This window comes from Alligator mississippiensis, chromosome 9 (assembly GCF_030867095.1).
Source record: "Alligator mississippiensis isolate rAllMis1 chromosome 9, rAllMis1, whole genome shotgun sequence".
NCBI lineage: Eukaryota > Metazoa > Chordata > Crocodylia > Alligatoridae > Alligator > Alligator mississippiensis.
This window is the reverse complement of record NC_081832.1, coordinates 3,488,504-3,506,570: the sequence shown is the minus strand read 5'-3', so window position 1 is coordinate 3,506,570 and position 18,067 is coordinate 3,488,504. Positions and strand designations below refer to the sequence as shown.

General features: G+C 48.4%; 1 protein-coding gene across 5 annotated transcripts in view; it reads right to left on the bottom strand.

Annotated features, from left to right (window-relative positions):
- The window catches only part of MYT1 (myelin transcription factor 1), a 96,004-nt gene that overhangs the window by 55,631 nt on the left and 22,306 nt on the right, over positions 1-18,067 (bottom strand). For all 5 annotated transcript variants that reach the window (XM_019495256.2, XM_019495258.2, XM_019495261.2 and 2 more), the window contains exon 2: positions 7,377-7,474. In XM_019495256.2, coding sequence (XP_019350801.1) covers positions 7,377-7,474 — 98 coding nt within the window. The remainder of the gene's footprint in view (positions 1-7,376; positions 7,475-18,067) is intronic.

Below are 18,067 nucleotides of genomic sequence, written 5' to 3'. Positions count from 1 at the left end.
CCCCCCAGCCCGGGGCCCCCACCCTGTGCCCTACCATGAGGCTGTGGGAGAACAGAGCCAGCAAATGGCACAAGAAAAAAAAAGAGATAGAGCCATAGTCACAAGGCTCCATGGTTTAGCCATCTTTTGCCAAAAGGGTCCGCTTATGTGCTACATATACTGAGCAACATCCATCATTGCAGGATAACATGTCCATCACTGAAATGGGATGAAAAGGACCCTGAAGGACTGAGCTTGGCATGTGAGCAACATTTCTAGGGGCATCCTTGTCCCACTTGGATTTTCAAAGGGGCCATAACCTAACCACCCTGCTTTCCTGTCCATTAATGGCTCACACTCCCTGGTATCTCAGTACCATTTTGGCAGATGTTACAAAGAGCAAGGGAGAAGATGGTAGACAGATCATGCCAGGGGCACAAGTGGAAGAGATGGAAGGATTTTTAACCTCAGCCAGGCATGAGGTGTTAGGCGTCATGTATTGAAGTGGGGCAGGGCAACATGGGCTAGCCTCAAGGTTTTCACGGCCCCATGGAAAAGACCCCCGTCTCTCAATTAGGTGAGGATGTGACATGGCCACAGCACCAAGGATCTCCTTACACTGTGATACACAGGGGCTTTGTTCATTTTAATAAGATTTCCTGTGGGATGGGGAGAGGGAGGAAGGAGCTGGGGTGTGAGATGGCAGAGATGATTTCTGAACTCAAGCCATCTCAGTTCTTAGCTTTCTAATTAAATCATTTGCAGGCAAAAAGTGCATTTCTGGAGTGACACTGCTTTGCACCCTAGGTTTACGCAAGCATTTTCTTTGAATCAGTTTTCACCCCAAAAACCTCTCCCCACCACCCCCGACACACATCTTTTCCCTATCTGGTTTCTAAGCATGAGCTTGGCACTCTGTTAAACTTTTTATCATGAAGATGTATTTGTCATTTCCTCCATCCTGTGCCCAAAGGTGCAAAGACCCAAGGAAAGGTCTCTTCCAAGCCAGTGAGCCCTTTCCCAGGAGACTCACATAAACAGGCAGCACCTACGCCAGCTACTCGGAAGTCTTTGTAGTTATCAGGCTCATGTGCATAAGGGTAACATGAGACCAGTACCCTTTAGTTTCTGCCTTATCAGTGAGAAGCCAACTAGACACATCATTTTAATATGAAATTGCAGGTCACGCTGGGTGCGTTTGCAGTCTTGGAGACTAATGGAATATGTCCATTTGTTCTCTCCCCTGCACTCCTAATAACCAAATTGAAAAGTCACCCAGATGGTATTAGGATTTTGTCTCTTCTACTCCTCACTGCAAACCAGTAGATGATCACTCAACTTATACTCTATTATCTCAAGTGTATTAATAATGCTACAATGACGATATATAGATATAACTCTCTGCGAGTTTTGTACTGCCACCCCTCACTGCAGTATCAGAGCATCTCCCCCATAGGGTCACTGGCAGTAGCAAAGCTGTTAGTAGATTTACCATGTGCCTGTGCCATATGTATGTATAATACCTCATTTCATTTGGGGTCCTTTATCACTACCGCAGAAATAACTTTAACAATCTCGCAATGTATAGGGCTGAAACTTGAGGTTTTTTCTTGGCAATAAACTAAGGAAGTTTTTACTCAAGTAAGACAAGGGTCTTTGGGTAAATCTGACATCTTTTGTTAGACCAGCTCAAATAGTTGGAAAAATTCTTCTTAGCAAGCTTTTGGGTATAAATACTCTCCATCAGGCTAAGGAAGTATCTGCAATTGGTGTGTTCCTCAGCCTGACGAAGGGTATTTATATCTGGAAGCTTGCTAAGAAAATTTTTTCCAACTACTTGAGTTGGTCTACTATGGGGTGGGCAAAACGTGGCCCAGGGGCCAGATGCAGCTCAGCAGGCCGTTCTATCCGGCCAGTGGGGCCCCTAAAAAATTTAGAAATTTAATATTTATCTGCCCCGGCTGCCTGTCGTGCAGCCCTCAATGACTCAGTAAGCAGACCTCCGCCCGAAAAAATTGCCCACCCTGGTCTAATAAAAGAGATCAGATTTACCCAAAAGACCTTCTTTGCCTATGTCCTTAGACCAACACGGCTACAACCTCTACCCCCATTTCCTCAAGTAAGGTATCAATCAAACATTGATGGTATACCAACTCCAGCACTACATCTGAATACTAAGACTACACTGACGCATAATCAGGACGATCCAGCATAGATCCGAAGTTTAATTACAGTAATCATGGCCGTGTTTTAAATACTTTTTTTTGTCCCCAGTGCAAACAACTTTACGTTGGGCACCAGTGCAAAACCATCACAACTCATTCAGCCCGACGCTCCATTTCTGGTTCTTTACAATACCCAAGTGCGACTGGCTTTGTACACCACTCAGCCACTCACGGGGTGGAGCCCGTGTTGTCATTTTGACAGCTCTATGCAAATATATCATTAAGGGCCACGCTGAAATTCCCCAAGGTCAGCGTTAATACGTTATGTATATTCAAGAGCACTGCGGAGCTCAGAAGAAATAAACATACTTAGAAAGCATTCATTTGGACAAAGGCGGAGGGGCGGGGGATGGCGGATGGAATATTTATTTTACGTTGAAAGAATAAGAAAAAAGCACTGCTAATGTTCATGGGTAGGTGTCTACCAATTCCATCCTACTTTCATCTTAGCAGACAAACAGGCAGGGACTATGTCCATCTTTACACACACACACACACACACACACACACATAAATGGACCTAAATTTGCCCCCTGGCAGCAACAGCTAAGGAGAAACTTCGTTTTTTTTTCCTAGCCAAAATGCAGACCTTGACCTTATTGTTGTTGTTCATAATAATAATAATAATAATGATGATGACAAAATAATGATGATATTACAACTATTTAATAATGTTGCTTTCCCTTTCCAGTGCCCAAAAGGGGCTTTTGCAGATCCTGCCAACCAAAGACTGTAGGAACGAGGTAGGGCTTGTGCCTGCCAAGGGGTGGGGGCAGAGGAGTTGAGGCCTCTTGCTATAGCTCCAGACACAGGATTTTGAGCCCTGCTCTGGATCTGTGCCTTTACCCCATTCCCAGTTGATCCACATATGATGCTGGCCATATAACTCCCTTGCGTGCCTGCCTGAACCACACCAATCAACGGGGTGTCAGCTCGGGTTGACCAAACGACTCAAACATGGCCAGAAAGCAGGACGCTTTCCTGCATGATGCTGACATGAGACACACAGACAGGTTTTACGTCCACCTACACCTCCATAAGCCAGGGGCTGGGGAGGGTGTGGGAGTTTCCCAAGGACTCGGCCTCTCCCTGCCACCCTCCTCTGACCGTCTGAACAGTCTCCCTTCAGTAAGGGATGCAGCTTTCCCTATGCCCCCACCAAGAAAAAGGAGGTTTTGGAGTAGTTGTGCCTCATCGGGCTCCACCTCTCCCGTTGAGTCCCAGACAAGGCTCTGTCTAGGGTTGACACCTTGACCTTTGCAAGCCATTCCTGATCCTGCTTAGCTCACGGTCCATCGTTTTCAATGAGACTCCACTGGGAGAAGGGGGTCTTTCAGCAAATGATGCATCATCAAGACCTTGACTTCCCGAGGCACTGCTTGATCCCCCTCTGTTGCTAAAAGAGCAAAGCTGGGGCTCCAGGGAGCTGCCCAAGTGGCTTTGTGACCATTGGGAAATGCAGTGTCCATCCAGAGGGTGACAATACACCCAGGAACAGCCAGAGTGAGCCCCATGCTGACCGCTCCTTCCACCATTTGCTTGCCCTTTTACTGGGAGAAGTAGTGGCAAATGGTTAGAGTAGCTTGCTACAGCTTAAAAGGCTTGAGGTCCAGCTTAACCCTGGACTGTGCCCCTCTGAAACAGGGGAGCTGGCCAGTTGGGATTGCGAAGTCCCAGATGGCCAATGGAGATGCCTTCCCTTGCGTGTTGTTGGCCATAAAGGCTGGTGCACCGTAGCCCTGCTCTCCACGCCGCTGGGACAGACCTCACATGGGATTTTTAATCCTCTAATTGCAGGAGAGCCAGATCTGATTGGCAGCTGGTCCACGTGACCTCGGCATCTGACCCGAGCAACATCATCATCCAGCCCATTCATTTTCTACCAACCAAACACACAGGGAAGCGCAGAACCGAGCTACGGGGACTTCTGCTTTCCTCCCCAATATATTTCTCCTTCAAGGACTCCATAAAATGACAGTGACTTGGGTACACTGGCCCCTCTGTAGCTGCTAATTAAAAGGAAATGAAGAGGTGGTGCGGACGGGGGAGACGGAGGGAGTTTGCCCCGGGCTTAGAAACCCCTCTCCTTTTACAAAGGCAAAATGTATCTTGAAGCCAGCACATCCGGCCTATAGCTCGAAGCTGTTATGTTGTAACCACGCTTGGGTTCCCCCCACCCTCCCTGCACCTCCTTTAGGGTCCTCCCTGCTGCTTGATTTAAATCCTCTTGACATTTCCACCCATTGTGAGTCCTATTTGCAGCTGAATAAACTAGCGGTTGCTTTTTTTTTGTGCTCCCTCGCTGCTTCGCAGAAAGGACACCCCGTGTGACTTTCTTTGCCTTCGAGTCTTGGGAGGCTTCTTCCTTGACATGGGTTACGTGCAAGCTCGCAGCTCCCACCAACCCCCAAATTAAAAATTACAGCTGTGTAATAAACATCCTAATGAAGCCGTACTGTCGCTTTTCATTTGCTGAAACTTCCGGCACCGATGCAACATTTACCGAGCGTGACCGCTCGGTAGCAATAGCACAAGCGTCCTCGGTGCAAGCGAGCCAGACCAGAAAGGATGCTACACCGCGTCGCATCCTCCGTGCTGACATTCAGGGTCATTTTGGATGCAGTCGTCCAGGTTTACGGAGACTTTCCTGGTGGGAACGTGCCATCCAAACACTCCTTGGAGCTGAAGTCGCTTCGGATGTACAAACAGCACTTTCCTCCTGAAAGGTGGGAGAATTGCAGTTCCTCAACCCCGTGGTTTCCAAGCTCTGGAAGAAGCTGCCATTCTCATTAGATTATTTTCAAGTAGCACAATCTCAGGAAACTGTCAGCGTGATGCTGCCTGCCTGTCCCCTGTGCTGCCTCCCAGAGCTGCCAGCAGCTTCAGCGCTGGGAGACGATGCCAGGGTAAGGGTCGTGATGGATCTATTCGTGTAAGCCCTACCTGCTGTAACAGAAACCTAGCCTTCAGCAGCACAAGCTTCCTGCTATTCAATAGTCTATTCAACTAGCAGGCAGCCACACACAAGTATCGAGAGGGGAGAGAGAGAGATTCATTTCCCCTTGCACAGCTCAGGCCCAGGCAATTGTAAACAGAGGCTTCCAGACTGATGGGCTCAGCTGGATCTGTTTAAAAAGCAACTCTACCTATCACTCTTCTGAGATCTCATTTCAAACACAGAAAGAGAAATATTATCCTGCCCCTCTATTTCTTTGTACACGCACACACAGCCTCGCTCCGCAGATTATAAATCATAACTGGCTGGAAAGAGAAAGTTACACGTGCAGGAGCACAAAAAAAAGCAGGTCGTCCCACTTGATCCCGGTTCAAAACTATCCTCTCCTATGCCGCTCTTGTGGAAATGCAGGAGGAGCAGCGAATGGATGTGGCAGTGCATTCCCACGCAGGGATACACATTTTAAAATGGTCCTGAACAGAGAGAGAAAAGCTGTCTGGAAAGCCCTCTCCCCAAAATATCATCCCATTTGGATTTAATAAAGTAGGAGAAGGGTGTTCAACTTTCTGGCTACGTGAGCCAGCGAAGGGATGTCAGGCCCAGCTCTGTGTTCGGACCACATCATCCAGCCCTGGGTCTGGATACTTGGCAGCAGGGGAGCTGCAATCACCACTCCCACCACTTCCCCACCGCTGCATTTTTAAAGCTGTGGGGAGACGCAGAGGCTGGATGACATGGCTTCACAGGCCAGATGTGGCCTGCAGACTGGAGCTGGAGAACCCAGGATGTAGGACAAGGACCTGAAAGGGGAAGCAGTCCATAGCAATGCTATGGGATCCACAGTAGGTGCACGCTCCATCAGGTCTTGTGTGCATAGAGGCAGGCACGGGCACGGGCGCATGAATGCAGCGCGTCCTGCCTACAGCGTGAACTCCTGACAATGCAAGCTACTTTCAGTATCTACCCAGGTCACAGGCCACTTGTCAATCCTCAGGAAACAAACTCCCAAATCCTAATCCCCATCCTAAAAGCTGACCCCCCGGGTCTTGAGCAAACCACTTCGCCTCCCTGCCTTACTCTCCTTACCTGTAAAATGGGGATAATGCAACACACCACCACAAGAGCGGGGTGAGATGCTTAGAAATGCCAGTGCTACATAAGCACTCGGTGTCAGGAACAAATGCCTTTTTAAATTCATTGTTATTAACATGCAATGGTCTCTTCAAATCCAAACTAAGTGCTTATTTGGCAGGTTCAACACAAAACTTCTTAATGAACCTGTTTTAAATATAGCAACATCTGCTTACTCTGCTTTCTAACAAGGCGTGAGCTTTCCTGGTGACCTTGCCTAGAGCTGACAATTTGTTAAGCAAGGCAAGACAATTTTTTCCCCTGGCATAGAGGCTTAATGTTTGATTTGCAAGGGGAAGTAAGTTAACAGGAGTTACAGGATGATAATTTCTTAGGTCTTCCAGTTGACTGATATTCTGTCACAAGATGATGTCTTGTCACCAAGAGGTTTCTTGATAGGGCCCACATAAAGCAGGAAATGTCATTTGTATAGTGAGCAACCCCAGGTTATGTTTAATTAAAGCGTCCTAATCTGCCGGCAGTGAATCTGCCATGAGTTTTGACAGCGTTGGCTAGCTCCCTTTCAGCGAGTTACAGCTGCAACAGTTTCTGCTAAATGAACTGCTGTGTTGAGAGCATTTGAGTTGCCTTCCTCTCTCCGTGACTTCTAAGGGCCTGGTTCATGAATGAATGACCCATTTATCTCCTTCCAAATCATTGATGTTTCACCTGGCGCAGTGGGGGCTTCTTCCGATCAGCCTGCATCCTACAGAAAAGGCCTTTCTTTTTCTTTTTATATATAGAGATCGGCCTGACCCAGCTCTCTAAATCCAAGCATCCTCGAATGACAGGGACAGGAGGAGGGGAAGGATTTTGAAATCCAGATGTGGGTCAGGATGCCAGTTCAATATATCTGGAGGTCCCCCGGCTTTTTAAGCATCATGTCAGGGATTTGCTACAGCAAGGGGCTTTTGCTAAGTCTCCTCTGGGTCCCCTATGCTACTTGCCATCCTGAAGGGCTGCAGCTTACATTAGGGTGGCCGATTCCCCGCTTTCATGATGGGAGGGAGGTGGGATCCCAAAGCAGGGGGGAAGCACAGCATCTCCGCTGTGTGCCAGCTCGTGTGCGGCACCTGCCTTCTCACCTTGATGCGTCTGCTGTGTAGGCTTTTTGTCTCACAACTGCTGATCTTGTCTCCACAGGTCCACCTTTGGTTCAGCAGCTCACCCCGGAACTCATTTTCTGAGGGTTTAAGAGAAACACAGCGTCAGAAAAACACAACCGAGATCCACGGCTGCCAGCTGCACCCAGGCAGCCGAGCTCTCTGGGCCGGGAAAGAGAAACCACCAGCATCGTTGGTAGCACGGTCACACTGGGCAGCTTCAGTCACTGGAGCCAGGACTGGTTAATAGAAATGGACCCAAAAGATGGCCCCTACCCCATAGAAATTACAAGCCAAGGAAGTAAGACAGGCGGTGCTGTTCCCCTCCAATGGTGAATTAAACTTGAGAAGCCTGGCCTCTCACATGGAGTGGGATGGTGCTTATAGTATACTTGAGAAATATTGCAGAGCCTGCCATGCCAGGACTGCTGTCAATAAATACCCTGCCATGTATCCAAACCTTGAAATGCCTCAACCTGGCCTTCGTGCTTGTTCTGCTGCTCTCTTACCCCTTTTGCTATTACAGCAGAACCCATTAGCTTTTAATCCTTCATATAAATTCATATCTAAGCAGAGGATAGGCCATCAGCTGGACCTCAGAAAGAGTCCTGTGGCATACCTCTTCTCACGGTAGGTTCCCAAGACAACTGTCCATGACAACACCAGCATTTCCAGAGCAGATCATTAAACCCATCTGCCCTCCATCAGGGCTGGCAAAGTTGAGGATCCTGGAGACAGAGGCACTCCGGAGTGGAGGATGGAGAACAAGAGAGCCCACGGTCTGAGCAGGCCTGACAAGTCTTGTGCTGCGAGAGGGAAGACTCGGGCTTCCTTATGACCCTTACCTATGGCACTGCACTCCCACCTTGCAAGAGAAACACCTTCCCTGCATGCTCAGCCCCGCAGGGTGAGCTACCATCTCCTCCTTGCTTTGCTCAGGACCCTCAAGCCAGAACATTGGGTCCCCTGCAATAAAAACAGCAATGCGGAGAGACATCTCGCCCAGCCCTGCTGTGCTAAAGAGCACCCCTCAGTTCCTGCAGCCCCGTCTCTTTGATCTCCCTGTCCTGCAAAACAGATTAAGGACTTGCAAGAGACTCACAGCACCAGGTGGAGCAGTGGTTCTCAACCTTTGCAGACTCAAGGCACCCCTGCATAACTTGTATGACTTGAGCAGCACCCTATTTCAAAAACAAAGGTATTTATTACAGAGCTGACCTTGCAGGGGAGAAGGTAGTGGGTATGGGGGAGCTGCTAGGCAGGGACAGTCTGAGCCTGCCCTTATCCGCTTGTCTCTTCATGGTTTGCATCTCTTCTCACCCTTCAAAGAGTCTCTCAGTGATTCTCAGCCGGGGTGCTGAGGTATAGACAGGCAGCACATAGCAAGCTCTCTCCACTCCCTACCCAGACCCACAAGCTATGCCGTTCTGCTTCACAATCCTTCAGCATGCAGCTGCACCAGCCCTGCTGTCTTGTCCTGGAAGAGTCACTGCTCCTTCTGCCTTGAACTGCAGCAGCTGCTGCAATTGCACTCCATGAACTAACTCTGGGTGGCAAGCGATCTCATAACCTAGATTGAAGTGGGCAGGACAGAAGTGATAGAAACACGCTATTAGAAGCATCGAGTCCGCAGGGAACAGAGAACGTGTAATTACGCCAGAAAACCCCGTCTCCGTGACCCTGAGAGAAGCCAGAATCAAGAGCACTAGAGCGCCGTTAGGAAATGTAACTTCCCTTTACGTTTGCTAAGACTGGGGGAAATTTTGCGTAAGCCTGCTATTGAAAGCAAGTGAAATGATTCTTCCTCTGCCGCTCTCCAAGTGGAAGGTGAAGGGTTTTTTTACCATGGTCCACGATGACTGCAAAGCCTTTCATTTTGGGCCATGAGGGTGCACTATCCCTATGGGAACTAATAGCACACAGGAGATGGGAGACTCTCCTGGGAATCATTTGGGAATCACCACAATCAAATACCAGATCAGCAGCAGAGCCGGGAATAGTCGTCATTTCATCCCACTGCCCTTACGTGTTAAATGGGGACCAATGCTTCTTGTCTTGTGTGAAAGGTGTTGAGGTCTAGGGATGAAGAGTGCTAGGTAACAATACAGTCTTTCAGCACAGAGAATACAAGCCCCCAGGGGCTTTTGAACTGGAGGTTAGCAGAGGTGAATTTGGGACATTTTCCTTAATTTGCTATATCTCTGAACACAGTCTCTACGGGCTTGGACGTTAGCTGCTGTAAACTGACTGATCTGCACCAAAATGACGCCTGCTATGTACAGCAGCTTATAGGTCTGAGTTAGTGTCAGGATATTAAAGCTGACTTCTTTCCTCTGTGCCGAGTTACGGCTCAGGATGATCAGATCAGAAGAGCGTGCCCCCCACGCTAGCCCACGGACCCCGAATGTCACCGCTCACCTTTGCAAAGTTATGTCATTTTGGACAGTCCTGCTATTATCCTTCCCCAAAATTCTGGTCCCCTGTGGCATTTAGTGCTGAATAATTTACTGCCTGTCCCCCAATCAAGGCTCCATTTATCTTCTACCACCAAGAGAAGAGAGAAAGCATCATCCTGTGTGAGAGGAGGAGGAAGAGAGTGCCACGCGGGGAAGGCCAAGGCCTCTGCTCCACACTGGAGCCCATTCATCTCTCTGTGCCATTAGTATTGGGGAGGGGTGATGGGATACTTTAGGTTTGCTTTGCCCACAAGTTTCATTGTTCGCCTGGCTTGGACCCTGCCATTGTCAAGGGAGAGTTTCAAAGATAAAGAGGGCGGAGAAGGGTTAACTCCACTTCCCTACCACAGCAAGTCAATGGGAGCTTGGCGCCTTCACCAGAGCAAGGTGAGATAACTAAGTGGTTCGTTAGTACTCCTACTTCTAACTCCAGCACTGCAAGTCCAGACTTCTCACATGACCTTCAGGCCTCATTGTCCCCCATCTGCAAAATGGGTGCCACAATCCTTCCCTACGTCCCCGTGACAGCTGATTGATGCTATGGTGGGGAATAAGTGGGGAGTGGATATAAATAACCATAAGACCACCTTCTCCATTTGTCTTAAGGGAGTTCTTGTGGGTCACATGTGGAAGTGGCAAGTAGGAGCAGTTGCTGAAGCCCTGGCATGGCTGAGTCCCTACTTTTGGTCATGCCATGGGCAACTGATGGAGCAGGTAGGTTATGCTAGCAAAACAGACCTGCTACCAGCCTGAAGGGCATATGTCTGGGATTTTTTTGTGGACATAGCCTCCTTTATCTCCCCAGCTGGGCAGCAGACAGTCAAGATAATGGCATTAATGCATTTATTCCATTTCCTTTATCCTCACTTCTGAGACACGCACTGTCCCCAGAGGATATCACTATCACCTTCCTTCCACTTAGGGTGTCGCTGGCTGCCCTGCAAATCCTGGACCTGGCCAAACCACAGATCACATGGCTCCTGTTATAAAGCATGTGGAGTAAGTCTTCTTCTGCTTGGAAAATTCCCTGGGCCACCCGAGAAAGGAGGCATCTCTCTCCTCTCCCTGAAGGACCACAAGCTCTGAAGAGGCTCTTCCAGATGAGACATTAGTAACCGAACCTCCGTGGTTTTCCTTCCACTTTGCAAGGGCTCTGAATAGAGTCGAGCTGCCTTAGAGCCAGGTGGAAACACCCTGATTTAATCCCTGCCCTGAGCATTATTCTATAAGAATAATAGAATCATAAACTCATAGAAAATTAAGGTTGGAAGGGACTTCAGGAGGTCCAACCCCATGCTCAAAGTAGGACCATTCCCAGCTAGATCATCCCAGCCAAAGCTTTGTCAAGTCGGGCCTTAAAAACCTGCAAGGATGGAGACTCCACCACCTCTCTAGGTAACCAATGCCAGTGCTTCACCACCCTCCTAGTGAGAGTGTTTCCTAATATCCAACCTCAACTTTCCTTGCTGCAGCTTGAGCCCATTGCTCCTTGTCCTGTCGTCTGCCACCACCCAGAACAGTCCAGCTCCATCCCCTTTGCAACCCCGCTGCAGGGGCAAAATGCTGCTGGGACACTACAGAGAGCATCTAACAAGTGCTCTGCACAATTAGCCAAGGGCAGAATATGCCTTATAATGAAGAGTAGGTTTCATCCAGGAATTTGTCAGCTAAATGCATTCTTCCTCCCCCCTGTCTCAGCCCCGAGACATCTCGCTCTGGAGAAGAAAAATGCAAGAAGTGACTTTATTCGGGACACTGTTAGTCAATGAATAGGATACTCATCTAGTCTGCACTGAACCAAACGCATCAAAAGACTTGGGAGAGTCCAACCTTGCATTTCCAGTTTATTTTGAATGATGCCAGAGTTGGCGTTTAAAGCACCCGTATCCCTCAGGAGACTGAAAGCGTTGAGCAGATAAGTGGAGAGTGTTTTTGTGATATAAAGAAATGGTGATGAGAAGGAACCCAACATGTTACCCCAGATGCTTAGGGACTGATCCAGAAAGGTGCAGAGCTCCCACAACTCCAGATGAACTCAATGGAGCTTGTGGGGCTTTTAACCCTTTATGGATCATCAACGGGAGAACTGGGAGACAGCTGCAGAGCGGTGAAGGCATCATGCTATGAATTTACAAGCATAAGTTGGCACCTTGCATGGAGCCAGCACCAAAGGAAAATTGTCCCAGCTTGACACAGCTCTGAACTGCTGCCTGGTTTTTTAGGTCCAGGGGGCCAAGGCAGGTAGATGCTATGATGCAACCCCCATCACTCCTGTGCCCATCACTCCAGCTACAGAAAGACCAGGCTCATGGCTCAAGGGGACCTGGGACTTCCTTTTGAATTCAGGGAAGCTGCTTAATATTCAGATCCCTCCCAGCAAGTTTTAGGACTAGTTTTCCCATCTCTCATTTCTGTCTTCTCAACTACCTAATCACTGTGTGCTCCCCAGGACTATCTGCAGTGTGCATTTATGACCTGCCCATCACCAAAATGCATTCTCCTCTTAGCAGAGCAACCCTGAATCTAGTCACTTTAGTGAAAAACCTTTAAGGAAGTTCAGCTCTGGCCCATATTCACAGCCTGGGCTCCTCTAACAGAGTCTTGATATTCTGTGATCAGTGCAAAACATTGCATCTTGCCAAAAACACTTTAAATCACAGCTCGGCTTCTTCCTCAGAATCCCTGCAGCTCTTCTCGTCGCAGTCCAGAGCTAAAAAAAATCAACCCCAAAGCCTGGGAGAGGAAATGAGTTGTGAGAATAAATAAATGGGGCAGAAAGGATATGCAATCTCTTTGCTTATGGAGCCTGGTCGGCTGCATTCGGAGCTGTGCTGAACACTTGCAGGGAAAACCAAGTTAAGCAAAACTTAGACTCAAAGCTGGTTCCTCATACCTTAGAACAGCTGGTGATTTTTTAAACTTTTTTTTTTTTGCAAAATATGGGTTTTCAGGTTCCTGAGTTTCTATTACGGAGATGGGAGGGAAGGGATATTTGAGTGCAACACTCCAAGTCAAACTTGGAAGCAAAGCAAAGCCTAACCCTAACCTTAACCCTGCCCAAAACTCTGGGAGGAACATGGTAGGGTCTCCCGCAGTGTGCCACCCTCCATCTCCCAGTGCACTGGCCACACTGGCTGGTCCAGACGTTATTAGCAAAGACTGCAAAAACCTTGCAAACTGGCAGAGCCCTTGCAAGGCATTTGTGCTCTGCACAGCTATACTGGCCCAGAGCACCAGTGGCCAGGTGCCTTCTTTGGCACTAGATGGAGCGCTCCTAGAGGAAGATTTTCATTTCCTCAGCTCCGACCCTGGGCAGAAGGGAATGAGGGACAGGTCTCGGCTTCATCCAGACACCCACGTCCTCGATCCAAAATGGGCTGCATCTGGCTACACTAATATGCAGTGTTCCCTATCAGCAGCAGACTCTTGGGTAGGCACATAACATTAGACACTAATGCTTAAAAAAAAAAAAGCAGGTATCAAACTCATGAGAGCTAACCCTAAAGCCGGCTCTGGTTCTGGACTGGTCTAGCTCCATTGACTTCAGTCATTCCAGATGCATTCAAAAGCTTGCAATTATAACACGGGGCCAGGCCCAGCTAATGCAAACCCCGTCTCAAGATCCTGCCTGGCCTAGACCCAGAGTCCTCTGTGTTGGGGAAGCCGATGTAGTGCAAAAACCACTCAGAAACGCTCCTGTGATTAACAGTGCAATAGGTTTTCCTACACTGCTATGTAGTGACACAGTTCTATGTTTGTGAGACCAGTTTGAAAGCAGATCAGGACCCCCAGTATAAGACCACAAAGGGCATCAAACATCTTTTATTTAAACAAGGTGCCACCACCACCCACCCTCTGGGTAGATCCCGTCACAGCAAAGCACTTGGCTTTTGGGTCCATGTTGCACCTGATTTGCTAGATGTGGTAGCTGCCCTTTGGAAACACCGTCTTGCTGGTGTCAGCCGAGCGGCTGGAGATGCGCTTGCCTTTCAGGATGTCATAAAAAGATATTAGTAATAAATTCCTGGAGGGAAAGCACTGTAAGGGCACTGTTATAAAGCAGATTACATTATAGCTCCTCTGAGACGGGATTTTTAAGCAACGACAAACAGGGGCGAATGTATCTGGCGGGGTTAATACAGGCGAGGGGGTGTCTGAGCAAGCCGCTCCTCATACTGGGAAGCAGCTCAGCATTAATGCCAGCCTTACACATTCAAGCCCTATCAAAATCAAGGTTTTTAAAAATCCTTGTGGCATCAGAGAGGGGCAAGCAGGCGACCGCACGATACATTGCTGCAGTATTTGGTGAGCTGGGAAGAGTCGCTCCTGCAAAACGGTCCAGCAAAGAGGCCAACCAGGAAACCTACTGACCAAAGCAAGAGGAAAGCAGGGTGGGAAGAAAACCCTTCCTACTTAATGCAAGAGAAAAGGCGAATAAGGTTGCGATCCCATTCACAGCTCACACCCTGCTCAGGACAGGGACCCTCTGAGACTGGCACACCGTTCACTTCACGGCGTGTTTTTGGTGCCGAGGGATCATGAGAAAGGACATGTGTCACGGTGTGTTTGTTCCCATAAGCACAAGAAAAAAGAAAAGTGAAAAAGGGGAAAGGCACGAGCCTTTTCTTCCCTGCTGTTCAAGGAGGATGCTGCCTTTTCTCGCAGAAAGCTGAAGTCCTGTTAGCAGGGCTGGAGGATGTTGCTCCGAGGTTCAGCCAAGGCAGGAAGGAGCTCCCCAAGGAAGTGCTACAATGCACAAGGAGCAGCGTGGCCAAGGACTGAAGGCTAGGTTGGGCATGGGAGGCAAGGTATTTGTGCCTCTTTCTCCAAGCTGATCTACAAGGGCTATGAAACCTAGTTTGGGAGACTCCTAAACTTGAGGCTAGCAAGCTCTGTGCTTTGAAAGGAGAAGGGGAACGTACAACACTCCCCAACTAATACAGTAACTGAGAGCCAGAGTCAGCAGCAAAGCTAACTGAAGCCAATACGAGTCTTTTTTCTGACATCCATGAGCCGCAAACCAGGCCGTCTATGGCCAGCATACCTCAATGGACAGGATCTGTGCTCTCCTGGCACATCCCATGGAGATGCTGTTCTTTGACAATGGGTGGAGAGGAAAAGGAGCAGCTTTGTATTTCATTACATTGCACTTATCTGAATTCTCCTTTGCAGTTTCATTCCACCGTTGCTGCTGTCCCGTTCCACACCAGAGCCAGCTGCATCACAGCGGTGGGCAATGTTGCAGATGGAAAAGCACCCGTGCATGCATCTCTGTTTAAAGCCAAGGAGCAATTCTGGTTGTTTTCTCAGCCTACACACCTATTTCTAGCAAGTTATTAATTCACTTTCCTTCTATTTTATAGAGGAGAAGCATGAAACGTTAATGAAAAGGCCGCTACCAAAGAAAAGCAACGGGGAAGCACCTCACTGCCCTTCACAACCAGGTGGAGGTTTGTGCTCAGCAGTACATCCAGCTACGGGGATGCATCAAGGACCAGACTTGGTTGGGTTTTTTAAATTTCTGAGTGGTCAAAACCATGGCGTGGTGGGGGCTTGCCTTTCTGCAGGCACCAGGAGCGAGCCTTTCACCTCCACTGCATGGCTTCGGTCGCTGGGCTCCTAACGCTAGCACTGAACCCCGTCCTACAGCCGGCACAATAAAAACCCAGCCTGAAATGTGACTAATTGCTCCATGCCCCTGCTTAATCCCGACACGCAGAGTACACAGATTTGCTTGAATTGATACGCTGTGTGAGTACGTATCAGCTTAGCCTTCAAGCATGTGGGAGCAGAGGGTGCTTTTTCATGGGAACTGAATGAAAACCTCTCTGGGGATCACCATGAACTGAAAAGGTACGGCCTAAGTCATTCTTGCCCTTCTCTTTGGGCTCAGAAATGTCTCCTCTAATAGGACGACTGCCCAGTTTACCACAGCAAGGCACTGTACGGGGCTTAGAAGTGAGCCTCCCCAACATGCTTTTAATTTAAGAGCTAATATAGGCAGTTAATTGTATATTGCACAGTTAACAACCAATCATTAAGGCACATTAATTGAAGTTTAACAGCTGTGTAAGAGAGACACATCTCTTATTTTATCCGTAAATATGACTTAATAAATCAACTGAAATGGGATGTATTGATAGGAGGGTTTGGCGCTACCTTCCTGGAGGCCCCAAAAACAGTGTTCATGTGAAGAACTTCTCTTTGGCTTGCCTGGAGAGGACCCTCCTCAGCTATTTAGGAAAGCTAACCCTTGCACAAAAAAAACTTTAAGGCTTGAAGGTTTAAGGCTAGCAACATTTCAAAAAACTTCTGAGTGAAGTAGATGAGACAAGCAAGACGTTGTCCCTTCTGGGAGGTTATGGGGAAGCATTTGCCTGTCTGATACGGTGACATCCTTGCTGCCAATCCATACCTGGCCATTTCCTAAGAAAAAACTATCCTTCTCATTGAATTACGAAAAACAACCCATCAGTTTGTTACGTTCAGACACCCGCTGAAGGACCAAACTTCATCCAGCAAACTCATTTCACTTAACATCTGTTGACTCCACTGCTCCAGAAATGAGATAATATCATGTTAACCTCCCTAGCTCCTATTCTCCAGGACATCAAAGCTGCTGAAAGCTGTGATGAATACGCCTGTCTCTCCTTTCCTCTCTTCCTCACAGGAAGGAAAGGTTTGGGATTTCAGTAAGATCAGATCATTTTAGGGCTTTCCCTGTTGAATGGATGCTCTCAGCGTCGCCTGCATCGCTAACCAACTAAGCAACCAGCTCAGCAGAAGCATGGCTCAGAGGTGCTTACTGCTGACAGCGAGGCATAATCTGCTTCAGCTCTGTAGGCACTGGGGTGAGAAGATAGGAAGACGAGCACCAGGCCTGCGATCTTGCCATGTAAAGGGATAGGCAATCAGTTGTTGCTGCCAGGGTACCACTGTTTCTTTAGCATGAAAAGCCTCATCCTGCTGCTTTCTGTTTAGCAGTGCCAATCTCTCTTCCTGGACCAGCTCACACTCAATGTGGCCAAAACACAGCTAATCTTTCTCCCGTGCCCCCTCCAGCAAAGCTTTTCTTAACCTCTGTGGACAGCACCATCCTGTCTGTCACCAATGCCTGTAACATGGATATTGTCTTCTACTTGGAGCCCTCGCAGATCCTCTTATCCATCCAGCCTGTGCCTTTCTGCATAAAGCCTCTCAGATGGGTCCTTTTCTAGCCAGAAATACTCACTGTCTTGCAAATCAGCTAATGCAACCACCTCGTCTCTGGCCTTGACAAATGCAGCTTGGCTCCACTCACACCTACACAATATGCTGCGACCAGGACCCTTCGCTCAGCCCATCATTTGGGCCAGTTCATCCCTCTCTTTGCATCCCTCTATGGGCTTCCCATTTCCCCATCACAAACACTATCTACCTGTCTTCGCTTTCAAGACCCTTCACAGCTCTTTCACAGCCTTCCCCATCTCTCCTTTATGACTGCAAGATCATCAACTCCCACCTCAGGTCAGCCAGTAACACGCTTCCACATTTATACAAACATTGGCTTCATTCTCCCACAAGTGTTCCCTTTCAAAACTCACTTGTGCCATGCCTTTTGCCACAACCATCGTTAGGCAGCTGGTATGCCGAGATGATAACTCACACTGCTCTATCATTGCCTCTCCATCTGCACCTCTCTTTACATTCAAAAGGGGAGCTTTTGGGGGGCAAGGGCCACGTTTTTACAGTGCCTAGCACCATAGGATTTGCCCAGTTAGAAGCAATGCTCTAGGCACTGCTGCAATACGCACCGAACCAACAAGGAGACAAACTATTCTCGGCAAAAGAGGACATCCTCCGGTGCTCTTGGACAGTTAAATAGACAACTCCCCTGCAGTGTGACAGAGAGATGCTATAAATTGCTATATAAGGTTGATAAAAAACACATCCTTCTCCTTCTGCTCCCTGATGTTCGTGTCACTCATGTGCTCTTCAAGAGAAGAACACATGCTCCGCTCATATGGCGCCAGTTCTATTTCTGTGTCACTCCCCAAAATATATCGATTAAAAGGAAGATCATTTTGCACAGGGAACAGCACCCGGCATGTCTATCTTGCACCTGGCTTGGCGAGTCTCAGACTGGGATGCTGATCTTCCCCGAGCGGGGAAAGCCAAGGCAGAGAGAGCAGGGGAAATACCAGGCACGGGGCTTGAGCGTGGGGCACGCTCAAGAGA